General features: G+C 44.9%; 1 protein-coding gene across 1 annotated transcript; it reads right to left on the reverse strand.

Moving 5' to 3' along the window:
• Positions 1-3,042: 3,042 nt before the first annotated feature.
• On the reverse strand, positions 3,043-6,615 carry LOC139554550 (kelch-like protein 31). Its single transcript, XM_071367434.1, has 5 exons — positions 5,854-6,615; positions 5,307-5,653; positions 4,650-4,949; positions 4,029-4,204; positions 3,043-3,900 (listed from the first exon to the last, which is right to left on the reverse strand). The coding sequence occupies exons 1-5, from the start codon at positions 6,293-6,295 to the stop codon at positions 3,120-3,122; spliced, it is 2,046 nt and encodes a 681-aa protein (XP_071223535.1). The 5' UTR covers positions 6,296-6,615; the 3' UTR covers positions 3,043-3,119.
• Positions 6,616-22,834: the final 16,219 nt, after the last annotated feature.

Genomic DNA, 22,834 nt, shown 5'->3' on the forward strand with positions numbered 1-22,834 from the left:
TGTAGATAGCTTTGCTACTGTTTTATTCAGTTTGAGTAATTAACACGTTAAGCATTTGACGCATGTGCCAAAAATAAGATATGTATGTATGCAGTACATGGTGGGTCAGTCATTGTCAAATGATGGCATTATTAATTTGTTACGAAGAATGTTGGTTTATTTTCAGTAGCTGAAGCTGGTACTAGTTGGAGGTTGTCTAGTTCAACCCCCTCAGCCTCTTCACTTCAGAATGCCATTTGGAGTAAAATAAAATTGCTGTTGGTCCTGGGGACCCAAACGGTTGCACGTTTTATGTTTTTGCCCTAGCCTGAGTCCACTAAAGGTTGAAGTGAGTTGTTGCTAGGGCAAAAACTAAAATATGCACACTTCAGCATCCCCAGGACCAGCATTTGCAAACACTGGTTTCCAATGGTTTATGCCACTTGATCTGAGTTTCCCAGCTAAATATGACAAAATGGATAAACATGGTTATTTCTTGATGTGGCAGCTTGTGTATACGTTACGTGTGAGGTTAATTTAAATGAGACAATCACCATTTAGATCCAATTGGTTTTATTCAGTGAAACCACAGGGTTAGAGCCTCAGTCACCTCTGGACACATAGACAGCACAATTTTCCCCCCTGTGCCAGCCTCCGCTCACCCCGGTAAGAGCAAAATCCAGGGATTTCTCCATTCAAATTAGCCTCATTAACATCAAATTGTAATGGTTGAGTCCTCAGCCCTTTTAGTCAGCCACAGCCCCTAAGTCTGCCTTGGCAGGCAGGTCTTCCCATCTTTCTGAGTTTCACTGATTCCATACCCTGGTAGCTTGTCATTGTATCACCTGGATGGAGATGGCTGAGGAGGACACTGATCGAATACAAACACGTGAGCAGGAGCTGAAATCCGTGGCCTAACTACAAAACATGACCTGAACCAAATCTCTAAAAAGAAACCCATTTAATTTTCTAATATTACCAAAAAGGTCTGCTTTATTGTTTTATGTCTTCGGTAGATGGGGATTCTGAGGCCTATGAATCTGTCTGGGTCATAGTTTGCCAGGCCATGGTCTTGCTCATACATTCTCTACCTGTTTTAGTCAGTGGATGACATTGTAAAGTTACTTTGACCTATAAAGTTGTCTCCAGCAGTCATTGCAACTCTTGTATTACATTGCACTTAAATTAACAGTATTTAAACATGTTTTTTAACTTTTCTTTTGAGCTGAACTACTTAAGACAAATATTTTAATGGGAAGAATTTTTAAAGTTTTGCTGAAAATTGTATTGCAATATTTGTCAAAAGCTTGTATGTCTCCATTTCTAACACCCAAACACACATCAATCACTCTAGTATGTACATTTGCACGCACATACACACAAACACATTTACCTAATCATATCACAGTTCCACCTTGCTAACTGCAATACATATTTTACACATACCGCAAATGGATTGTCATTTTCACATTCATCAACCATAGGTTGATGCCTTCGGAAAGTATTCAGACACCCCCATTTTCTAAAATAGATTAAATAAAAAATCCTCAGCAATCTACACACAATACCCCATAATTACAAAGTGAAAACAGGTTTTTAGAAATTTTAGCAAATGTATCAAACCTATAAAACAGATACCTTATTTACATAAGTATTCAGACCCTTTGCTATGAGACTCGGGAGCTCAGGTGCATCCTGTTTCCATTGACCATCCTTAATGTTTCTACAACTTCATTGGAGTACACCTGTGGTAAATTCAATTGATTGGACATGATTTGGAAAGGCACACACCTGTCCATACAAGGTCCCACAGTTGACAGCGCATGCCAGAGCAAAAACCAAGCCATGAGGTCGAAAGAATTGTCTGTAGAGCTCCGAGACAGGATTGTGTCGAGGCACAGACCTGGGGGAAGGGTACCAAAAAAATGTCTGCTGCATTGAAGGTCCCCAAGAACACAGTGGCCTCCATCATTTTTAAATTGAAGACGATTGGAACCACCAAGACTCTTCCTAGAGCTGAGCACCAGGCCAAACTGAGCAATAGGGAGAGAAGGGCCTTGGTCAGGGAGGTGACCAAGAACCCGATGGTCACCCTGACAGAGATCTAGAGTTCCTCTGTGGATATGAGAGAACCTTCCAGAAGGACAACCATCTTTGCAGCACTCCACCAATCAGGCCATTCTGTTAGAGGTGCTCTTCCTCAGTAAAAGTCACATGATAGCACGCTTGGAGTTTGCCAAAAGGAACCTAAAGACTCTCAGACCATGAGAAACAAAATCCTCTGTTCTGATGAAACCAAGATTGACCTATTTGGCCTGAATGCCAAGCGTCACTTCTGGAGGAAACCTGACATCATCCCTATGGTGAAGCATGTTGGAGGCAGCAACATGCTGTGGGGATGTTTTTCAGCTGCAGGGACTGGGAGACTAGTCAGGATCAAGTCAGCAAAGATGAATGGAGCAAAGTACAGAGAGATCCTTGATGAAAACCTGCTCCAGAGCACTGAGGACACAGGCTGGGGTAAAGGTTCACCTTCCAACAGCACAACGACCCTAAGCACACAGCCAAGACAATGCAGGAGTGGCTTTGGGACAAGTCTCTGAATGTCCTTGAGTGGCCCAGCCAGAGCCCGATCGAGACCTGAAAATAGCTGTGCAGCAACGCTCCCCATCCAACCAGACAGAGCTTGAGAGGATCTGCAAAGAAGAATGGGAGAAACTCCCCAAATACAGGTGTGCCAAGCTTGTAGCGTCATACCCAAGAAGACTCGGGGCTGTAATCACTGCCAAAGGTGCTTCAACAAAGTACTGAGTAAAGGGTCTGAACACTTATGTAAATCTGATATTTCATTTTATTTTTTTATAAATTAGCAACATTTTTATTTTTAATAAATTAGCAAAAATGTCTAAAATCCTGTTTTTGCTTTGTCATTATGGGGTATTGTGTGTAGATTGATGATAACAAAAATGTAATCAATTTTAGAATAAGTGAATAGTTATCCCTTCCATCTTTCCTGTTGACGGCTCTGCTTCTCTATCTACAGCTCTCTGTTCCTACCTCTCCTCAACTTTTTGCTCTCTGTCACTCCTCCCTTCTATCATCCTCCCTTCGCTCTCTTCACCTCTCTTTTTCTATATCTCTCAGGCAGTGATGGGCTGTGGGACCACATGGCTCTTTCTCTGTGGCTGCTCCTCCTTGGTTGCTGGAGTGTTGTGGTGTTGTTGCCTGCGGGGGGTGTGGCGGGGTGGGAGGGTCAGGGCGCAGCAGGATACACCCACAGTGGCCTCGGGCAGATCCTCCCCCATGGACCAGCTGTCGGTTGCCGGGGTGTACTTCTGCACGGCCGCCTTGTAGCGCTTCTCGGCCTCGTTCCAGCCACCCATCAGGTACAGCTGTTCCCCCAGGGGCGACAGGCCTGCCGTGCTCACGCCCAGGGGCAGGGGGGAGGCCCGGCTCCACTCACCGTTCTCTGGGGAGAACACCTCCATGGACAGGACGTCCACACGGTCTCCGCTGGGGCCCAGCTGGCTACCACCCACCACATACACCTTCCCTCCCAGGGTGGAGGAGCAGTGCCATCCTCGAGGGCTCGCCAGGCTGGCCTTCTCACTCCATGTGTCCGTCTCAACGTTGTAGCAGGCCACGGAGCGCGAGTAGGCGCAGTTGATGTAGCCGCCGGTCACCAGGATGTCTCCGGAGGGCAGCACGGCACTGGCGTGGCAGCAACGTGGCACCTCCATGGGCGTCTTGAGCTGCCAGGTGTTGGAGGAGGGCAGGTAGCTCTCGGTGGTGGCCAGGAGGCCCTCCACGTTGCGGCCGCCAATGGCATACAGGCGCCCGCCAGTGGACACCAGGCTGAAGTGGGTACGGCGCTGGCGCATGCTAGCCAGATGCAGCCAGGTGTTGAAGCGAGGGTCGTACCTGAGGAGCAAGAGATGGACAGTGATTTGTCTAAAGTGAAATTAAATCTACCCATAATCAAGGAACAGTCAAGTATGCCACATAATACTGGCTCATTATATTGACAGTATGATACATTTAAGGTGTACCTGCTGAGGGTGCTGACAGCGTGCTTGGCCTGGTTGCGTGCATCGTTCTGGTCCTCCCCTCCGGCCACGTACAGGAAGCCGTCCATCACAGCCACACACTGGTTGAAGCTCTTAGCGGGTAGCTGGGACAGGTGGCGCCAGGTAGCCACACCGTCACGTGGGTCTCTCCACAGCACCTGGAAGGGAAGCAACGTCAACAACTTAGCACTTCTCATTTTGGATAATACTGTTGAATCACGGATAATACTGTTGAATCACGGGTAATACTGCTGAATCACGGGTAATACTGTTGAATCACGGGTAATACTGTTGAATCACGGATAATACTGTTGAATCATGGATAATACTGTTGAATCACGGGTAATACTGTTGAATCACGGATAATACTGTTGAATCACGGATATTACTGTTGAATCACGGATAATACTGTTGAATCACGGGTAATACTGTTGAATCACGGATAATACTGTTGAATCATGGATAATACTGTTGAATCACGGATAATACTGTTGAATCATGGTGATTGGTGGAGCAGAGGTATTCTAAAATGTTGGTTGACTTCTTCATCATGCGTTTGACCTCTGCCTACTGTTTAGCCCACCACCAGACCCCCACACTCACCACTCTACTCAGTGCGCGCTCGGTGACGGAGGGACGCCCCCCAACAGTCAGAAGGGTGGCCTGTCCGCCACGCACCTGCGTGCGGCGAGACTGCAGCGTGTTCTGCTGGTAGGGCAGCAGGTGGTAGTTCATGGCGTCCACCAGCAGGCGGTGGCAGTGAGGGTCCATCATCATTCTCGCCACGGGCTGGATCTCGCTGACCAGCTCACTGGCAGGGATGGTCTCGAAGCGCACGTGGGACAGCAGTTCGGCGGCGTGCACCTGACGCTTGGGGTCGAAGTCCAGCCATTTCATGGCCAACTGTGGTTGAATGAAACCAGATCTATACTTAGAATTCTGTTTGTTTTATAAATACTGCTCCCTCTCTGCCTCCTTGCTATGTCTCTCATCTCTACTGGTATTGTGTATTAATAACTATACATACAGTGAGTTATACTGACTGATTATTTCTATTCATAGTAGGATGTCACATAGTCTGGCAAGTGTCTGTGTACTAAGGTCATGTGGCTATATCATGTCCTTAACAGCTGGTCTGAGGCTGGATTTAGGTTGAGCTCAAAATGGCTGCAGTTGGGGGTAGGGAACGAGGAGACCTGATCCTAGGTCAGTTATTACAGGCAGAAAAAGTAGGGTTAAAGCATGGTGAGCGGACCTGACCTGGAAGGCGGTGACTTCAGATGGCAGCAGCAGGCTGTCCTCCTGGAGGAAGGCTGTGATCTGTTCCAGGGTCAGCTGGTTGAACAGGGGCGTCTCCGTGAACGCGACAAAGTTCTCCAGCACAAAGCGGCGGGCCGCGTCGCGCACGGGAATCAGGCCGTAGGCAGTGGCGATGTTCCACACGTACACGCACGTCAGCACGTTCATCTCGGCCAGCAGGAAGTCCAGGCACATCTGGAGCAACTGGGGGATCTGGAGGGTGGCAGCAGCTGACACAGTGCAGCCGATGGTGTACAGGGACATGTGGACGCGGCCCAGGTAGGCAAATGTGATCACATTGGCCAGGCCTGGGAATAAGTGGACAACATCATCGCTTTATTCATGTGTTTTTGTCTATTAATGCAGACTTTGAGAAATATTTGGACTGAACACAGTCCTGAAGTTCCCAAACAAGACTCTTGCTGCTGCCTCTAATAGATAATAGATAGATTATAGATACCTCTAATAGATAGCAGCTATATGTTAGGCGGGTTAGTGTGAAACCTACCGAGGGGGGAGAGTGAAGGTAACTCTAGACGCTTCATTTCGGGGTCCTTGGCCAGGATCTCCCTGAAGTACCGGCTGACGGAAGAAATGACCAGCTTGTGCACGTCGAAGGCCTTGGTCTTACAGGCTAGCTCCAGGTCGGTGAGGAAGCGCTCCTGGCGCATGCGGCTCAGCTCCTCCAGCAGGGCATTGCCGTGGAGGGGGCGGGTCACTTCACAGCCCAGGCCCAGGCCCTTCTCTCCGGGCTTGATGACGGGAGGGGGCAGGGGGAGGTTGAAATGGTTAAGCTGTACGATGTCCAGTGCGGCCATCTCCTCGATCTTCTTCACACCTTCCACCACCACCACTCCTCCTGCCATCTGTGTGGTGACAGTGGTTACCTGGGAGACGACTGGCTCCGTGGTAATCTTCTTTGTACGATTGGCCTTCTTCTTGGGGGCCATGGCGACGGTTACTGTGACAGTATGGTTTTAAAGGTTTTGGTTCTTGAGTGCTGACTGAAGCACTGAGGGATGAGGACTCTTACTCACTTGCTGACGGACCAACTAATCAACAAACTGACAAAACGGGCTCTTTACTGACTGTGATAAGGTGGACTTTCTTTACTGACGAACACAACCGCTGAAACACTGAAGAACAGACAGACGGATTAAACTGGCTGGTGAGTTAACTATGTATTCCTACTGCTGACAGAAGGGGATCGAAGAGGACAGATTGACAGACACGGTGGGTTGGTTGGTTTCAGTGAGACAGCACACAGGACCTGAAAAAAAATAAGAGAAAAAGCACTAAGTATCACATCAGAGAAAAAGACCATGGCAACACAATAACAACATACTATATGCTCTTTAAAAAAGAGGGGGATGTGATTGACAGGTGCGGGTGTTTGGGGGGGGCTTCCGGCTTCCAGAAATCCAGTGTCAGGTTCATGGTTTATAGCAGCCCGATGTGCTTGTATTCATACTCACACACCGACTCCCAGTGTATTTCAGCAGCAGAACAAATGGGAATCTAATTCATGTTTTAAATGACCCTATAGAACAACTTGAGAAATACGAGGGGAGTTTTCCTGAGGTAAGTTTAGTCACTCTATGTAAGGCTCTGCTTAAATTAGCTAACTTCTCTTGGAACCGTAGATTGTTGTACTACTAAGCACATTTGAAAAATATGACTCTCTATTTATATTCCCTTAGTTTCCTCTGACTGTTTTAGTAGTTTTGAATTTGAAATTCTGTATAAAAGTTGGTTGTACATACTGTGTATACATGTTTCTAACAAAAAAAATGTAAACTCAATTTCAAAGTGTCTCACTCATCACAGCAAATTAAGCAACACATACCTGGAAAAATACACACATCTCGCTAGCTCAAAACATCCAAATCAAATGTATTTAGAAAGCTATTTTTACATCAGCAGATGTCACAAAGTACTTATACAGAAACCCAGCCTTAAACTCCAAATAGCAAGCAATGCAGATATAGAAGCATGGTGGCTAGGAAAAAACTCCCTAGAAACGTAGGAACATAGGAAGAAACCTAGAGAGGAACCAGGCTCTGAGGGGTGGCCAGTCCTCTTCTGGCTGTGCTGGGTGGAGATTATGGCACATTCAATCACAGACACACAAGATATGCTCATGTCACCTAAAAACACACTAAGGGCAAAGCAAGCATGACAGCGTCCCTGTTGCTTGAATTATTACCCAGTATACCCCCTCTCTGATTCCTCATCATACCCTCCCAGTGATTTGACTCACTACACCAAAATAACCTTAATTTAGCACTTATCACTTTGTAAACAAAGTGCTGTGGCTGTGGCCTTCATCGACATAAAACTCTGATCTCTATGGTGGCCTTGCCTCCCTGTTACAGGATACAGTCCAGGCCCAGTTACCATTGACACCTGAGCAATTCACCCCATTCACTCTGACAACAAGACAGGCAGGGACAAATACAATCACTTTAGTGACTGTAACAGATCCTTTGTATTCAGAGGCAATACAAAAAGGATCACAGGCAATTAAAAAGATCATAGGGGGAACAATGCAATCATGACTCGCCCTTTGATTACAAAGGTACGGGATCATTATCATCAACATTAAAGGACCAAAACCTGGAAATGCTTCTGCTACTCTTATTTTTTTAAAACTCTTATTATCTATCCTGATGCCTAGTCACATGCCTTACCCTGCCTTCATGTACAGTGGGGAGAACAAGTATTTGATACACTGACAATTTTGCAGGTTTTCCTACTTACAAAGCATGTAGAGGTCTGTAATTTTTATCATAGGTACACTTCAACTGTGAGAGAAGGAATCTAAAACAAAAATCCAGAAAATCACATTGTATGATTTTTAATTAATTAATTTGCATTTTATTGCATGACATAAGTATTTGATACATCAGAAAAGCAGAACTGAATATTTGGTACAGAAACCTTAGTTTGCAATTACAGAGATCATACGTTTCCTGTAGTTCTTGACCAGGTTTGCACACACTGCAGCAGGGATTTTGGCCCACTCCTCCATACAGACCTTCTCCAGATCCTTCAGGTTTCGGGGCTGTCGCTGAGCAATACGGACTTTCGGCCCCCTCCAATGATTTTCTATTGGGTTCAGGTCTGGAGACTGGCTAGGCCACTCCAGGACCTTGAGATGCTTCTTACGGAGCCACTCCTTAGTTGCCCTGGCTGTGTGTTTCGGGTCGTTGTCATGCTGGAAGACCCAGCCACGACCCATCTTCAATGCTCTTACTGAGGGAAGGAGGTTGTTGGTCAAGATCTCGCGATACATGGCCCCATCCATCCTCCCTTCAATACGGTGCAGTCGTCCTGTCCCCTTTGCAGAAAAGCATCCCCAAAGAATGATGTTTCCACCTCCATGCTTCACGGTTGGGATGGTGTTCTTGGGGTTGTACTCATCCTTCTATTCCTCCAAACACGGCGAGTGGAGTTTAGAGCAAAAAGCTCTATTTTTGTCTCATCAGACCACATGACCTTCTCCCATTCCTCCTCTGGATCATCCAGATGGTCATTGGCAAACTTCAGACGGGCCTGGACATGCGCTGGCTTGAGCAGGGGGACCTTGCGTGCGCTGCAGGATTTTAATCCATGACGGCGTAGTGTGTTACTAATGGTTTTCTTTGAGACTGTGGTCCCAGCTCTCTTCAGGTCATTGACCAGGTCCTGCCGTGTAGTTCTGGGCTGATCCCTCACATTCCTCATGATCATTGATGCCCCACGAGGTGAGATCTTGCATGGAGCCCCAGACCGAGGGTGATTGACCGTCATCTTGAACTTCTTCCATTTTCTAATAATTGTGCCAACAGTTGTTGCCTTCTCACCAAGCTGCTTGGCTATTGTCCTGTAGCCCATCCCAGCCTTGTACAGGTCTACAATTTATCCCTGATGTCCTTACACAGCTCTCTGGTCTTGGCCATTGTGGAGAGGTTGGAGTCTGTTTGATTGAGTGTGTGGACAGGTGTCTTTTATACAGGTAACGAGTTCAAACAGGTGCAGTTAATACAGGTAATGAGTGGAGAACAGGAGGGCTTCTTAAAGAAAAACTAACAGGTCTGTGAGAGCCGGAATTCTTACTGGTTGGTAGGTGATCAAATACTTATGTCATGCAATAAAATGCAAATTAATTACTTAAAAATCATACAATGTGATTTTCTGGATTTTTGTTTTAGATTCCGTCTCTCACAGTTGAAGTGTACCTATGATAAAAATGACAGACCTCTACATGCTTTGTAAGTAGGAAAACCTGCAAAATCGGCAGTGTATCAAATACTTGTTCTCCCCACTGTACATATCTACCTCAAATACCTCGTACTTCTTCACATTGTTCTGGTACTTGTACTCCCTGTATAAAGCTTAATTCTTGTGTATTTTATTCCCTGTGTTATTAATATTTTTAACTATGCATGGTTGGGAAAGGGGTCGTAAGTTTGTATTTCACAGTAAAGTCTACAACTTTTGTATTCGGCGCATGTGACAAATAAAATGTAACTTCATTTGATTTGTTGTGATGGAATTGACCCCTGAGTGTTCTACTCTGGGCAAAGAGTCTCATTTTGATTCATGCCTCTTAGTTATTTTTTCCCCCATTAAACTGCTGAGAAATATCACAAGGTATGTAAAAAGCATGTTGAATTTCTGTTTCTATTTGTACATGTTTGTGTGAAAGGACATTTTGCTCTCTCTCAAAAACCAAATCAGATGTTTCACTCCATGCTGCTGATGTTCTCAATAAACAGAATATATTTCCATGGTTAGAGCCAGAGTACAACAGTATGTCAGAGTCCACCACGTGTGTTATGAAAAGACATACAAGGGGATCCTGCCGGAAATTAACTCTCAGCCAACGCTATTTATGTCCAGACTGTTGTTTAAAGATCACCCGCAGAAACAGTGGATATATGGGTCACCTTGACCTATTAAAATGGTGTACATCTCCTCAATGTACTATGATATATTTAGTACCAGTTTTAAGTGACAGGCTTAGGCATTTCATTTAATAAATAGATGGGGTGCTATTGTTGGTTCCCTTGATGACGTCTGATTTTGTGATATTGTTGTGTCTATTTGCCATGGGGCGCAAAGTATGGGGGATGACACAGCAGCTGTGACTCCCACCAACCTTGGTTCCTGATATTTGTGAGGGTTATGTGCTATGTGAAGGTTCTTTTCATTTGAGGTCATCCCATCACATAGGGATGACATCAAGCTACACCGGTAGAATTTTGCTGAATATTCTAAGGCCTTTGTAAATGGCTTCCTTTGGTGGTCAGGTTCTTGCACACCAGGAGAGAAGATCTAAGAAAGTGATCTCAGAGATATCAGGTACTTCCTTAAGCAGCCTAAACTTGCTTCGTTGACGTTTCAAGGTGGATGCTTATCTTCACTTGCACTTTTCTCAATGCCTGGCCGGTGAACAATTTAGGTCTAACTCTCAGGGATCTCTTTCCCCCATCATTCCAATAGCTCTCATCTCTGGACCAGCTATAGGTCAGTAACGGTAGGCTATAATTTTGGTACCCAGAACAAATCTTATGTAAGGGGTGGCCTTTCGTCTCTGGCCATCTACTCGATTTTGTAAAGTCTGTTACTACTAGTAGTAGTGGTATAGTACATCACTGGTGACTGCTGTTTCATCTCTTTGGGGGGGGGCGACAGACAGTTCTAATTCCTGATTCTACGGTTGCGACATCCTCCTAGGTGGCTCCTCACACCCTCCCTTTGGACTGTAACTAACTCCAGCTGTGTCAGCTCTCTTTCATATGACACCAGCAACAGCTGCTGTCCTGTCCCCGTCTCCATGTGGGGGAAACACAGCTCAGTCACAGGCATCGTTCACTGGACTGACCGGGGCTATTTTAAAACACAAAGTTCAGAGAAAAATTCTACGAGATAGTTGAGGTCTGAGGCAGAGTTTATTGTTGGGAGGATGTGGTGTCAGCTACTTCTCAAATGTGTATTGGAGTGTGCAGAGCCGGCCCTAGCTACTAAGCGATAGCTTGGGGCCCAACCAAAAGAAATCAGGCCGGGTCTCAACTTACTGTTGAGAGTTAGAATAGTTGAACACACAAGGTGCAATTTCTAAATTGGATTGTGCATCAGCAGTTTTTCTCTTGTTATGTCAGCTACTGACAGTCACTCAATTGGCCCATGTCAGCCACAATTGTTTAGATTGGTAAATTAGTCTAGCCAGCTATCTGAACTTGTAGTAATCATGGTCGAATTACTGACCGGGCACACTAGGGGTCATGTAAAAATGTTCTTCATCTGCCAATCCGGACTCGTGCGTCAAGATTGCAAAGACTCGGCTCTACTTTTTCAATTGAAAGTATTTTTCCCACATTTAGTTACGTAACAGCCTAATTCTAAAATGGATTAAATAAATAAAAATCCTCATCAATCTACACACAATACCCCATAATGACAAAGCGAAAACAGAAATACCTTATTGTCACAAATCCCTCCAGACTTTCATTACGCACACCTGTCGCCTATTCCCACTGATTAGTACTTGTATGTACTGTCCTGAATCATTTATACCAGCGTGACACTTATTTACATACCAGTCAAAAGTTTGAACCCACCTATTCATTAAAGGATTTTTCTTTATTTTTAATATTTTCTACATTGTAGAATAATAGTGAAGACATGAAAACTCTGAAATAACACATATGGAATCATAAGGTAACCAAAAAAGTGTCAGAAGATTTTAGATTCTTCAAAGTAGCCACCCTTTGCCTTGATAACAGCTTTGCACACCCTTGGTATTCTCTCAACCAGCTTCACCTGGAGTGCTTTTCCAACAGTCTTGAAGGAATTCCCACATATGCTGAGCACTTGTTGGCTGCTTTTCCTTCACTCTGCGGTCCAACTCATCCCAAACATTTCAATTGGGTTGAGGTCAGGTGATTCACGTAGTCTCCTCTGAACAGTTGATGTTGAGATGTGTCTGTTACTTGAACTCTGTGAAGCATTTATTTGGGCTGCAATCTGAGGTGCAGTTAACTCTAGTGAACTTATCCTTTGCAACACAGGTAACTCTGGGTCTTCCTTTCCTGTGGCGGTCCTCATGAGTGCCAGTTTCCTCATAGCGCTTGATGGTTTTTGCGACTGCACTTGAATACATTTTTTTTGGATCGAATGACCTTCATGTTTTAAAGTAATGATGGACTGTCGTTTCTCTTTGTTTATTTGAGCTGTTCTTGCCGTAATATGGACTTGGTCTTTTACAAAATAAAATCTTCTGTATACCACCCCTACCTTGTCATAACACAACTGATTGGCTTAAACACATTAAGAAGGAAATACATTCCACAAATTAACTTTTAACAAGGCACACTTGTTAATTGAAATGCATCCTCATGAAGCTGGTTGAGAAAATGCCAAGGATGTGCAAAACTGTCATCAAGGCAAAGGGTGGCAACTTTGAATAATCTCAAATATATTTTGATTTGTTTAACACGTTTTTGGTTACTACATGATTCCATATGTGTTATTTCATAGTTTTGATGTGTTCACTATTATTGTAAAATGTAGAAAATAGTAAAAAATTAAGAAAAACCCTTGAATGAGACTTGAAATTGAGCTTAGGTGCATCCTGTTTCCATTGATCATCCTTGAGATGTTTCTTGATTGGAGTCTGCTTGTGGTAAATTCAATTGATTGGACAAGATTTGGAAAGGCACACACCTGTCTATATAAGGTCCCACAACTAACAGTGCATGTCAGAGTATAAACAAGGCCATGAAGTCGAAGGAATTGTCCATAGAGCTCCAAGACAGGATTGTGTCGAGGCACAGATCTGGGGAAGGGTACCAAAAAATGTCTGCAGCATTGAAGGTCCCCAAGAACACAGTGGCCTCCATCATTCTTAAATGGAAGAAGTTTGGAACCACCAAGACTCTTCGTAGAGCTGGCCGCCTGGCCAAACTGAGCAATCTGGGAGAAGGGCCATGGTCAGGGAGGTGACCAAGAACACGATGGTCACTCTGACAGAGTTCCTCTGTGGAGAAGAGAGAAACTTACAGAAGGACAATCATCTCTGCAGCATTCCACCAATCATGTCATGCCTGCTCCCGCTCCCCCTCTCTGGCGCTTGAGGGCGCCAGGCGGCCCATCATTACGCACACCTGTCACCATTGTTACGCGCAACAGCGCTTCTTGCTTCTCGTCTCCCCGCGTCTGTCCTCACAAATCAGGCCTTTGTGGTAGAGTGGCCAGACAGATTCCACTCCTCAGTAAAAGCCACATGACAGTCAGCTTGGAGTTTACCAAAGGCACCTAAAGGAGTCTCAGATCATGAGAAACAAGATTCTCTGGTCTGATGAAACCAAGATTGAACTCTTTGGCCTGAATGCCAAGTGTCAAGTCTGGAGGAAACCTGTTACCATCCTTACGGTGAAGCATGGTGGTGGCAGCATCATGCTGTGGGGATGTTTTTCAGTGGCAGGGACTGGGAGACTAGTCAGGATCGAGGGAGAGATGAACGGAGCAAAGTACAGAGATCCTTGATGAAAACCTGATCCAGAGCGCTCAGCACCTCAGACTGGGGCGAAGGTTCACCTTCGAACAGGACAACAACCTTAAGCTCACAGTTAAGAAAATAGAGTGTTTTTGGGATAAGTCACTGAATGGCCTTGAGTGGCCCAGCCAGAGCCCGGACTTGAACCTGATCGAACATCTCTGGAGAGACCTGAAAATAGCAGTGCAGCGACGCTCCCCATCCAACCTGACAGAGCTTGAGAGGATCTGCAGACAAGAAGGGGAGAAACTCCCCAAATACAGGTGTGCCAAGCTTGTAGCGTCATACCCAAGAAGACTTGAGGCTGTAATCACTGCCAAAGGTACTTCAACAAAGTACTGAGTAAAGGGTCTGAATACTTATGTAAATGTGATATTTAAGTTTATTTTTTTAAATAAAAAACAATTTAATCAATTTTAGAACACGGCTGTAACGTAACCAAATGTGGAAAGAGGAAATGTGGAAAGGGTCAAGGGGTCTGATTACTTTCTGAATGCACTGTATTCAGGGTCATCACACAGCTGGGGAAGGACTTCTACTTCATCGCAGAAGTTATGTTCTGTGAGGTAAGGAAATGTGGTATTGGATGTTTTTGTGTATTATAAGTGTACATTTTTCAGTCAATGCACCATCTCTGTGTGCATTCTTATGTTACAGGTCACAGTGTGGATTATGCAGAAGCATGAGGGGTTTAGTTTGGCAAAGCTGTACTTAGTTATCCTCACACATATTGCCTCCCCATAACGTTTTAAAATGTTATTTCACTATTTGGTTGCATCTGCATGTTCATTTGAGAGGCTAAGCGGGCCATATCGGAGCTAGCCAACATTCTCTGCCTTGTCCGATGTACTGTACATCGTGTTCAACTGTAATCATCCTTTGTGTGGTTAGGTAGGTTCAACCTAAAATGTATTGTTCCTCTATTGTATTGAAGTCCAGGTATCTTGATATGTATCGAATTGTCTTGAAAGGGAAAGATGCACATCCCTATTGACATGTATGGTTTTTATTTTGTATATATGCAATGCCACCGTCATATTGAAACACCAGCACACCATTCTTACAGTATGTCTCCCTCATCAAGTCACGTAAATCTCGTAAATGTGTTATAGTTGCACATAGGATTTCATAACTGTTTTGTTTTCTTAAAATATAGCCTATATTTCTTATTGTCCTCTTACTGTTTAGGGGTCTACGTCTTGTTACTTTGTTAGCACTTAGCTCAAAGTAGCCTACGGGTTTGTTTACTTATATAATAATAAAGTCAGACACGCAGTGTATACTCTAATCATTTAATGCACATGTATCAAACTCATTCCACGGAGGGCTGAGTGTCTGCGTGTTTTCGGCCTAACCCCTGGCCTAGTGTCTGCAGGTTTTAGTTTTTTCCTTTCAATTAAGATGTAGACAACCAGGTATAATAAGTACAAGGAAGGAGCGAAAACCCACAGACACTCAGCCTTCCATGGAATGAGTTTGCCATGTGCACTAGGCCCTCAATGGAATGAGTTTGCCACGTGCTCTAGGCCCTCCATGGAATGAGTTTGCCACGTGCACTAGGCCCTCCATGGAATGAGTTTGCCACGTGCACTAGGCCCTCCATGGAATGAGTTTGCCATGTGCTCTAGGCCCTCCATGGAATGAGTTTGCCACGTGCACTAGGCCCTCAATGGAATGAGTTTGCCACGTGCACTAGGCCCTCCATGGAATGAGTTTGCCATGTGCACTAGGCCCTCCATGGAATGAGTTTGACACCCCTGATTAAATGGAAAGAACCTACATTTCAGCACCTTTTTCAGGGAGGGTTGAGGAACCCACATTGGCTGCTTTTACACAGGCAGCCCATTTCTGATTATTTTCCTACTAATTGGTCTTTTGCCCAATTATTGTTTATGGCTATAGTTCAGAATTGGGCACCTGTGTAAAAACAGCCATAGTGCTGAACCTTGGTTAATTCTATTACCCTAAATGGTTGGAAGTATACAGAAATGTATTACTTTATTTTTGTAGGTCAGCATCTCAATTTGGTGGGTGGGGGGGGGGGGGGGGGCATATCTACTCATTGTATTTGTTTTCCAAAGTGTCAAACACCTGCTATACGATAGCAGATCACTGAGACGTGACTTGTTCATACAGGTTTTACAACTAAATATTTTGGTCTGGTATCTGCCAGGAGGGACGATGATAGTTTTCTTTTGGATAGCCTGTAATGTCTCTTCCCTTTATACAAGGAAACAAAATCTGTCCGCTCAAATATTTCACTGTCATTTTCTGTTATCAACCTACGGATTAAGCATATGGCCATACATGACATCAAGGACTTGTTTTCTCCTTGGCAATATTCTGGCGACAAACTTGGAAGACACACTTGAGTCTTCAGTTCCACATTATGACAGTAGAGCTCAACCATGTGACAAATGACAGCAAAAACAGATGCTTTTGGAGAAATTGCAGTACCATGGGTTAGTTATATAAATCTTTGGTAGTTCATTTGGCTTTACCACAAATTAGCATTGCATTTTTTCCCCCTTTTTTCCCCCTTTATTTAATTAACCAGGTAGGCTAGTTGAGAACAAGTTCTCATTTACAACTGCGACCTGGCCAAGATAAAGCATAGCAGTGTGAACAGACAACAACACAGAGTTACACATGGAGTAAACAATAAACAAGTCAATAACACAGTAGGAAAAAAAACTAAATGAGTCTATATACATTGTGTGCAAAAGGCATGAGGTAGGCAATAAATAGGCCATAGGAGCGAATAATTACAATTTAGCAGATTAACACTGGAGTGATAAATCATCAGATGATCATGAGTAAGTAGTGATACTGGTGTGCAAAAGAGCAGAAAAATAAATAAATAAAAACAGTAAGGGGATGAGGTAGGTAAATTGGGTGGGTTGTTTACAGATGGACTATGTACAGCTGCAGCGATTGGTTAGCTGCTCAGATAGCAGATGTTTAAAGTTGGTGAGGGAAATAAAAGTATCCAAATTCAGCGATTTTTGCAGTTCGTTCCAGTCACAGGCAGCAGAGAACTGGAAGGACAGGCGGCCAAATAAGGTGTTGGCTTTTGGGATGATCAGTGAGATATACCTGCTGGAGCGCGTGCTACGGGTGGGTGTTGATATCGTGACCAGTGAACTGAGATAAGGCGGAGCTTTACCTAGCATGGACTTATAGATGACCTGGAGCCAGTGGGTCTGGCGACAAATATGTAGCGAGGGCCAGCCGACTAGAGCATACAGGTCGCAGTGGTGGGTGGTATAAGGTGTTTTAGTAACAAAACGGATGGCACTATGATAAACTGCATCTAGTTTGCTGAGTAGAGTATTGGAAGCAATTTTGTAGATGACATCGCCGAAGTCGAGGATCGGTAGGATAGTCAGTTTTACTAGGGTGAGTTTGGCGGCGTGAGTGAAGGAGGCTTTGTTGCGAAATAGAAAGCCGATTCTTGATTTGATTTTGGATTGGAAATGTTTAATATGAGTCTGGAAGGAGAGTTTACCTAGCCAGACACCTAGGTATTTATAGATGTCCACATATTCTAGGTCGGAACCGTCCAGGGTGGTGATACTAGTCGGGCGGGCGGGTGCAGGCAGCGAACGGTTGAAAAGCATGCATTTGGTTTTACTAGCGTTTAAGAGCAGTTGGAGGCCACGGAAGGAGTGCTGTATGGCATTGAAGCTCGTTTGGAGCTTAGATAGCACAGTGTCCAAGGAAGGGCCAGAAGTATACAGAATGGTGTCGTCTGCGTAGAGGTGGATCAGGGAATCGCCCGCAGCAAGAGCAACATCATTGATATATACAGAGAAAAGAGTCGGCCCGAGAATTGAACCCTGTGGTACCCCCATAGAGACTGCCAGAGGACCGGACAACATGCCCTCCGATTTGACACACTGAACTCTGTCTGCAAAGTAGTTGGTGAACCAGGCAAGGCAGTCATCAGAAAAACCGAGGCTACTGAGTCTGCCGATAAGAATATGGTGATTGACAGAGTCGAAAGCCTTGGCCAGGTCGATGAAGACGGCTGCACAGTACTGTCTTTTATCAATGGCGGTTATGATATCGTTTAGTACCTTGAGCGTGGCTGAGGTGCACCCGTGACCGGCTCGGAAACCGGATTGCACACCTGAGAAGGTACGATGGGATTCGAGATGGTCAGTGATCTGTTTATTACCTTGGCTTTCGAAGACCTTAGATAGGCAGGGCAGGATGGATATAGGTCTGTAACAGTTTGGATCCAGGGTGTCTCCCCATTTGAAGAGGGGGATGACCACGGCAGCTTTCCAATCCTTGGGGATCTCAGACGATATGAAAGACAGGTTGAACAGGCTGGTAATAGGGGTTGCGACAATGGCGGCGGATAGTTTCAGAAATAGAGGGTCTAGATTGTCAAGCCCAGCTGATTTGTATGGGTCCAGGTTTTGCAGCTCTTTCAGAACATCTGCTATCTGGATTTGGGTAAAGGAGAAGCTGGGGACGCTTGGGCGAGTAGCTGCGGGGGGACCGGAGCTGTTGGCCGAGGTTGGAGTAGCCAGGTGGAAGGCATGGCCAGCCGTTGAGAAATGCTTGTTGAAGTTTTCGATTATCATGGATTTATCGGTGGTGACCGTGTTACCTAGCCTCAGTGCAGTGGGCAGCTGGGAGGAAGTGCTCTTGTTCTCCATGGACTTTACAGTGTCCCAGAACTTTTTTGGAGTTAGAGCTACAGGATGCAAATTTCTGCTTGAAAAAGCTAGCCTTTGCTTTCCTGACTGACTGCGTGTATTGGTTCCTGACTTCCCTGAACAGTTGCATATCGCGGGGACTATTCGATGCTATTGCAGTCCGCCACAGGATGTTTTTGTGCTTGTCGAGGGCAGGTCAGGTCTGGAGTGAACCAAGGGCTATATCTGTTCTTAGTTCTGCGTTTTTTGAACGGGGCATGCTTATCTAAGATGGTGAGGAAGTTACTTTTAAAGAATGACCAGGCATCTTCAACTGACGGGATGAGGTCAATATCCTTCCAGGATACCCGGGCCAGGTCAATTAGAAAGGCCTGCTCGCAGAAGTGTTTTAGGGAGCGTTTGACAGTGATGAGGGGTGGTCGTTTGACCACGGACCCGTAGCGGATACAGGCAATGAGGCAGTGATCGCTGAGATCTTGATTGAAGACAGCAGAGGTGTATTTGGAGGGCAAGTTGGTCAGGATAATGTCTATGAGGGTGCCCATGTTTACGGATTTAGGGTTGTACCTGGTGGGTTCCTTGATGATTTGTGTGAGATTGAGGGCATCTAGCTTAGATTGTAGGACTGCCGGGGTATTGAGCATATCCCAGTTTAGGTCACCTAGCAGAACAAACTCTGAAGCTAGATGGGGGGGCGATCAATTCACAAATGGTGTCCAGGGCACAGCTGGGAGCTGAGGGGGGTCGGTAGCAGGCGGCAACAGTGAGAGACTTATTTCTGGAGAGATTAATTTTTAAAATTAGAAGTTCCAACTGTTTGGGAATGGACCTGGAAAGTATGACATTACTTTGCAGGCCATCTCTGCAGTAGATTGCAATTCTATCTTGACGGAAAATGTTATAGTTGGGTAAGGAAATCTCAGAATTTTTGGTGGCCTTCCTAAGCCAGGATTCAGACACGGCAAGGACATCAGGGTTGGCAGAGTGTGCTAAAGCAGTGAGTAAAACAAACTTAGGGAGGAGGCTTCTGATGTTGACATGCATGAAACCAAGGCTTTTTCGATCACAGAAGTCAACAAATGAGGGTGCCTGGGTACATGCAGGGCCTGGGTTTACCTCCACATCACCCGAGGAACAGAGGAGGAGTAGGATGAGGGTACGGCTAAAGGCTATCAAAACTGGTCGCCTAGAGCGTTGGGGACAAAGAATAAAAGGAGCAGATTTCTGGGCGTGGTAGAATAGATTCAGGGCATAATGTGCAGACAGGGGTATGGTGGGGTGCGGGTACAGCGGAGGTAAGCCGAGGCACCGGGTGATGATAAGAGAGATTGTATCTCTGGACATGCTGGTTATAATGGGTGAGGTCACCGCATGAGTGGGTGGTGGGACAAAGGAGGTGTCAGAGGTATGAAGAGTGGAACTAGAGGCTCCATTGTAAACTAAAACAATGATAACTAACCTGAACAACAGTATACAAGGCATATTGACATTCGAGAGAGACATACAGCGAGGCATAAAGTAATAACAGGTATTGTTTGGTTAGAGCTAGCTAAGACAACAGGTGAGACAACAGCAGCTAATCAGCTAACAGCAGGTAAAATGGCGATGACTACGCAGAGAGGTGTCGGATTAATTACACCCAGAGCCTGAGTTCGCGGCTGGGGCCGACAGATAAAAATAAAATAAAAAATAAACAGAAAGGAGTACCGTGATTAATGGACATTTATTTGCAGTGCTGCCATTTACTTTCCACTCAAGGTTTGCTCCAGCAGAGACTACCACGGTGCTGTAGGCTTTTGGTAATGTGAGAGGCTGTGGGTAAAGTTATAAGCTAGCTAGTTGTAGAACAAACTAGTTGTGCTAGCTAGCTAGTGCAGCCTATCATGTGATACACGGAATGGCAGATTGCTAGCTCAATACATTTGTTATCAAAAGTAACTAGTGAGATGTGAAACAGTTGTTTATACTTTGGCTAAAACCTAGCTTTTATATTCGTTTTTTTTGAGCTATACAAACAATCTAAAACCGCACACCTCTGAAAACAAGCCACCTCGACCAACTAACAGCTAATTATAATAGCTAGCTAGCTAAAACAATGATGAGGGAGGGTGTGAGCTCAGCCATCCACACAAAGAGACGTTTCACACTGTGAGCATTTTTACAACATGTGGTCACAATCACAACACAATCAGAACGATTGGGAAATATTTCACGCTGGGCAGATTTGTTTACATGTCACAGGCCACGTGCCCAGGGCCCCTGACCTCCAGGGGGTCCCCATTGATTTTGTTTGCCACTCTTACTCAGATATCATATTAATATAGCATAAGTCGGGGCAAAATGTGTAGAATTGCAGAACATTTTCTTTAAAACTGCAAAATGTTCTCTATGCCGCATGGCAAAATGTGTAGAATTGCAGGAAATTAGCTGTTAAACTGCAAAATCATTTTCTCCGCCCCATGGCACAATGAGTAGAATTCTCTCCACACAATGGGAAAATGTTTAGAATAGCAGCAAACATGCTTTAAAACTGCAAAATGTTCTCTATGTTCCATGGAAAAAATGTGTAGACTTGCAGGAAATTAACTCTAAAGCATAGGGTCCCCAAAAGGCTAGGCCTTGCTCTGGGACTGTGCCTAAACCTCATACTGAAAATGTGTCTTTGTTGAGGATGACGAGAGTCACAATTAGAAGGCAAGAAGGATCATAATATGAAGGAAAGATTAACTACCAGATCCTATGAAAAAGATCAAATGGTTTATTTTTTAAATGTTTTATTGAACTAGGCAAGTCAATTAAGAACAAATTCTCATTTACAATGACGGCCTAGGAACAGTGGCTTAACTGTCTTGTTCAGGGGCAAAACGATAGATTTTTACCTTGTCAGGTCGGGGATTTGATCTAAAAACCTTTCGGTTACTGGCCGAACGCACTAACCACTAGGCTACCTGCCTTCCCTCTGTTAGCAACCTTTCAGTTACTGAAAGGGGGGTATCATCGGATGGGGCCACAGTGTCTCCTGACCCCTCCTGTCTCAGCCTCCAGTATTTATGCTGCAGTAGTTTATGTGTCGGGGGCTAGGGTCAGTTTGTTATATCTGGAGTACTTCTCCTGTCTTATCCGGTGTCCTGTGTGAATTTAAGTATGCTCTCTCTAATTCTCTCTTTCTCTCGGAGGACCTGAGCCCTAGGACCATGCCTCAGGACTACCTGGCATGATGACTCCTTGCTGTCCCCAGTCCACCTGGCCGTGCTGCTGCTCCAGTTTCAACTGTTCTGCCTGCGGCTATGGAACCCTGACCTGTTCACCGGACGTGCTACCTGTCCCAGACCTGCTGTTTTCAACTCTCTAGAGACCGCAGGAGCGGTAGAGATACTCTTAATGATCGGCTATGAAAAGCCAACTGACATTTACTCCTGAGGTGCTGACTTGCTGCACCCTCGACAACTACTGTGATTATTATTATTTGACCATGCTGGTCATTTATGAACATTTGAACATCTTGGCCATGTTCTGTTATAATCTCCACCCGGCACAGCCAGAAGAGGTCTGGCCACCCCTCATAGCCTGGTTCCTCTCTAGGTTTCTTCCTAGGTTTTGGCCTTTCTAGGGAGTTTTTCCTAGCCACCGTGCTTCTACACCTGCATTGCTTGTTGTTTGGGGTTTTAGGCTGGGTTTCTGTACAGCACTTTGAGATATCAGCTGATGTAAGAAGGGCTATATAAATAAATTTGATTTGATGCAATGCTCAAACCACTAGGCTACCTGCCGCCCCTGCCGTTTTGGTTAGGAACCTAGAACAGTTTATGACGCTAAGGCAAAAGGAGGAAAAAAAGTTAAAGGGGGCATGAACGTCTGGAAAAATAGCAGAGATGGAATAAAAGTCGGCGGGAATGATATTGGAACATGGCCACGGTAGCGGATTATGTGACACCGTGACAAAACACATCTCTGTGTGGTACACAATGCCATCATGTGTCTGACTCCCACCTCCCCAGTGTCAAAATTCCTTTGCGTATCTCCGGAGATTATTTATAGATGTTGAGGTTAGAGCTGGAATGAGTTACCCCCCCCAAGTAGGCTATCACTTGTATGCATCCTAATATCAATTTGGCCTCGCATTAAATGTGTTTGAGCTGTGTGTTCGTGAAAGAAAATGCAACTTCAGATTCTACATAGTGCCTAGTTGAGGCTAAAATGAATGTGTTTACATCCACTTTTTTAGGTGATTAAATGTTTGAAAATGTACTTATTTGGGTATTTCTTGCATGACAACG

This window comes from Salvelinus alpinus, chromosome 26, assembly GCF_045679555.1.
Source record: "Salvelinus alpinus chromosome 26, SLU_Salpinus.1, whole genome shotgun sequence".
Taxonomy (NCBI): Eukaryota; Metazoa; Chordata; class Actinopteri; order Salmoniformes; family Salmonidae; genus Salvelinus; species Salvelinus alpinus.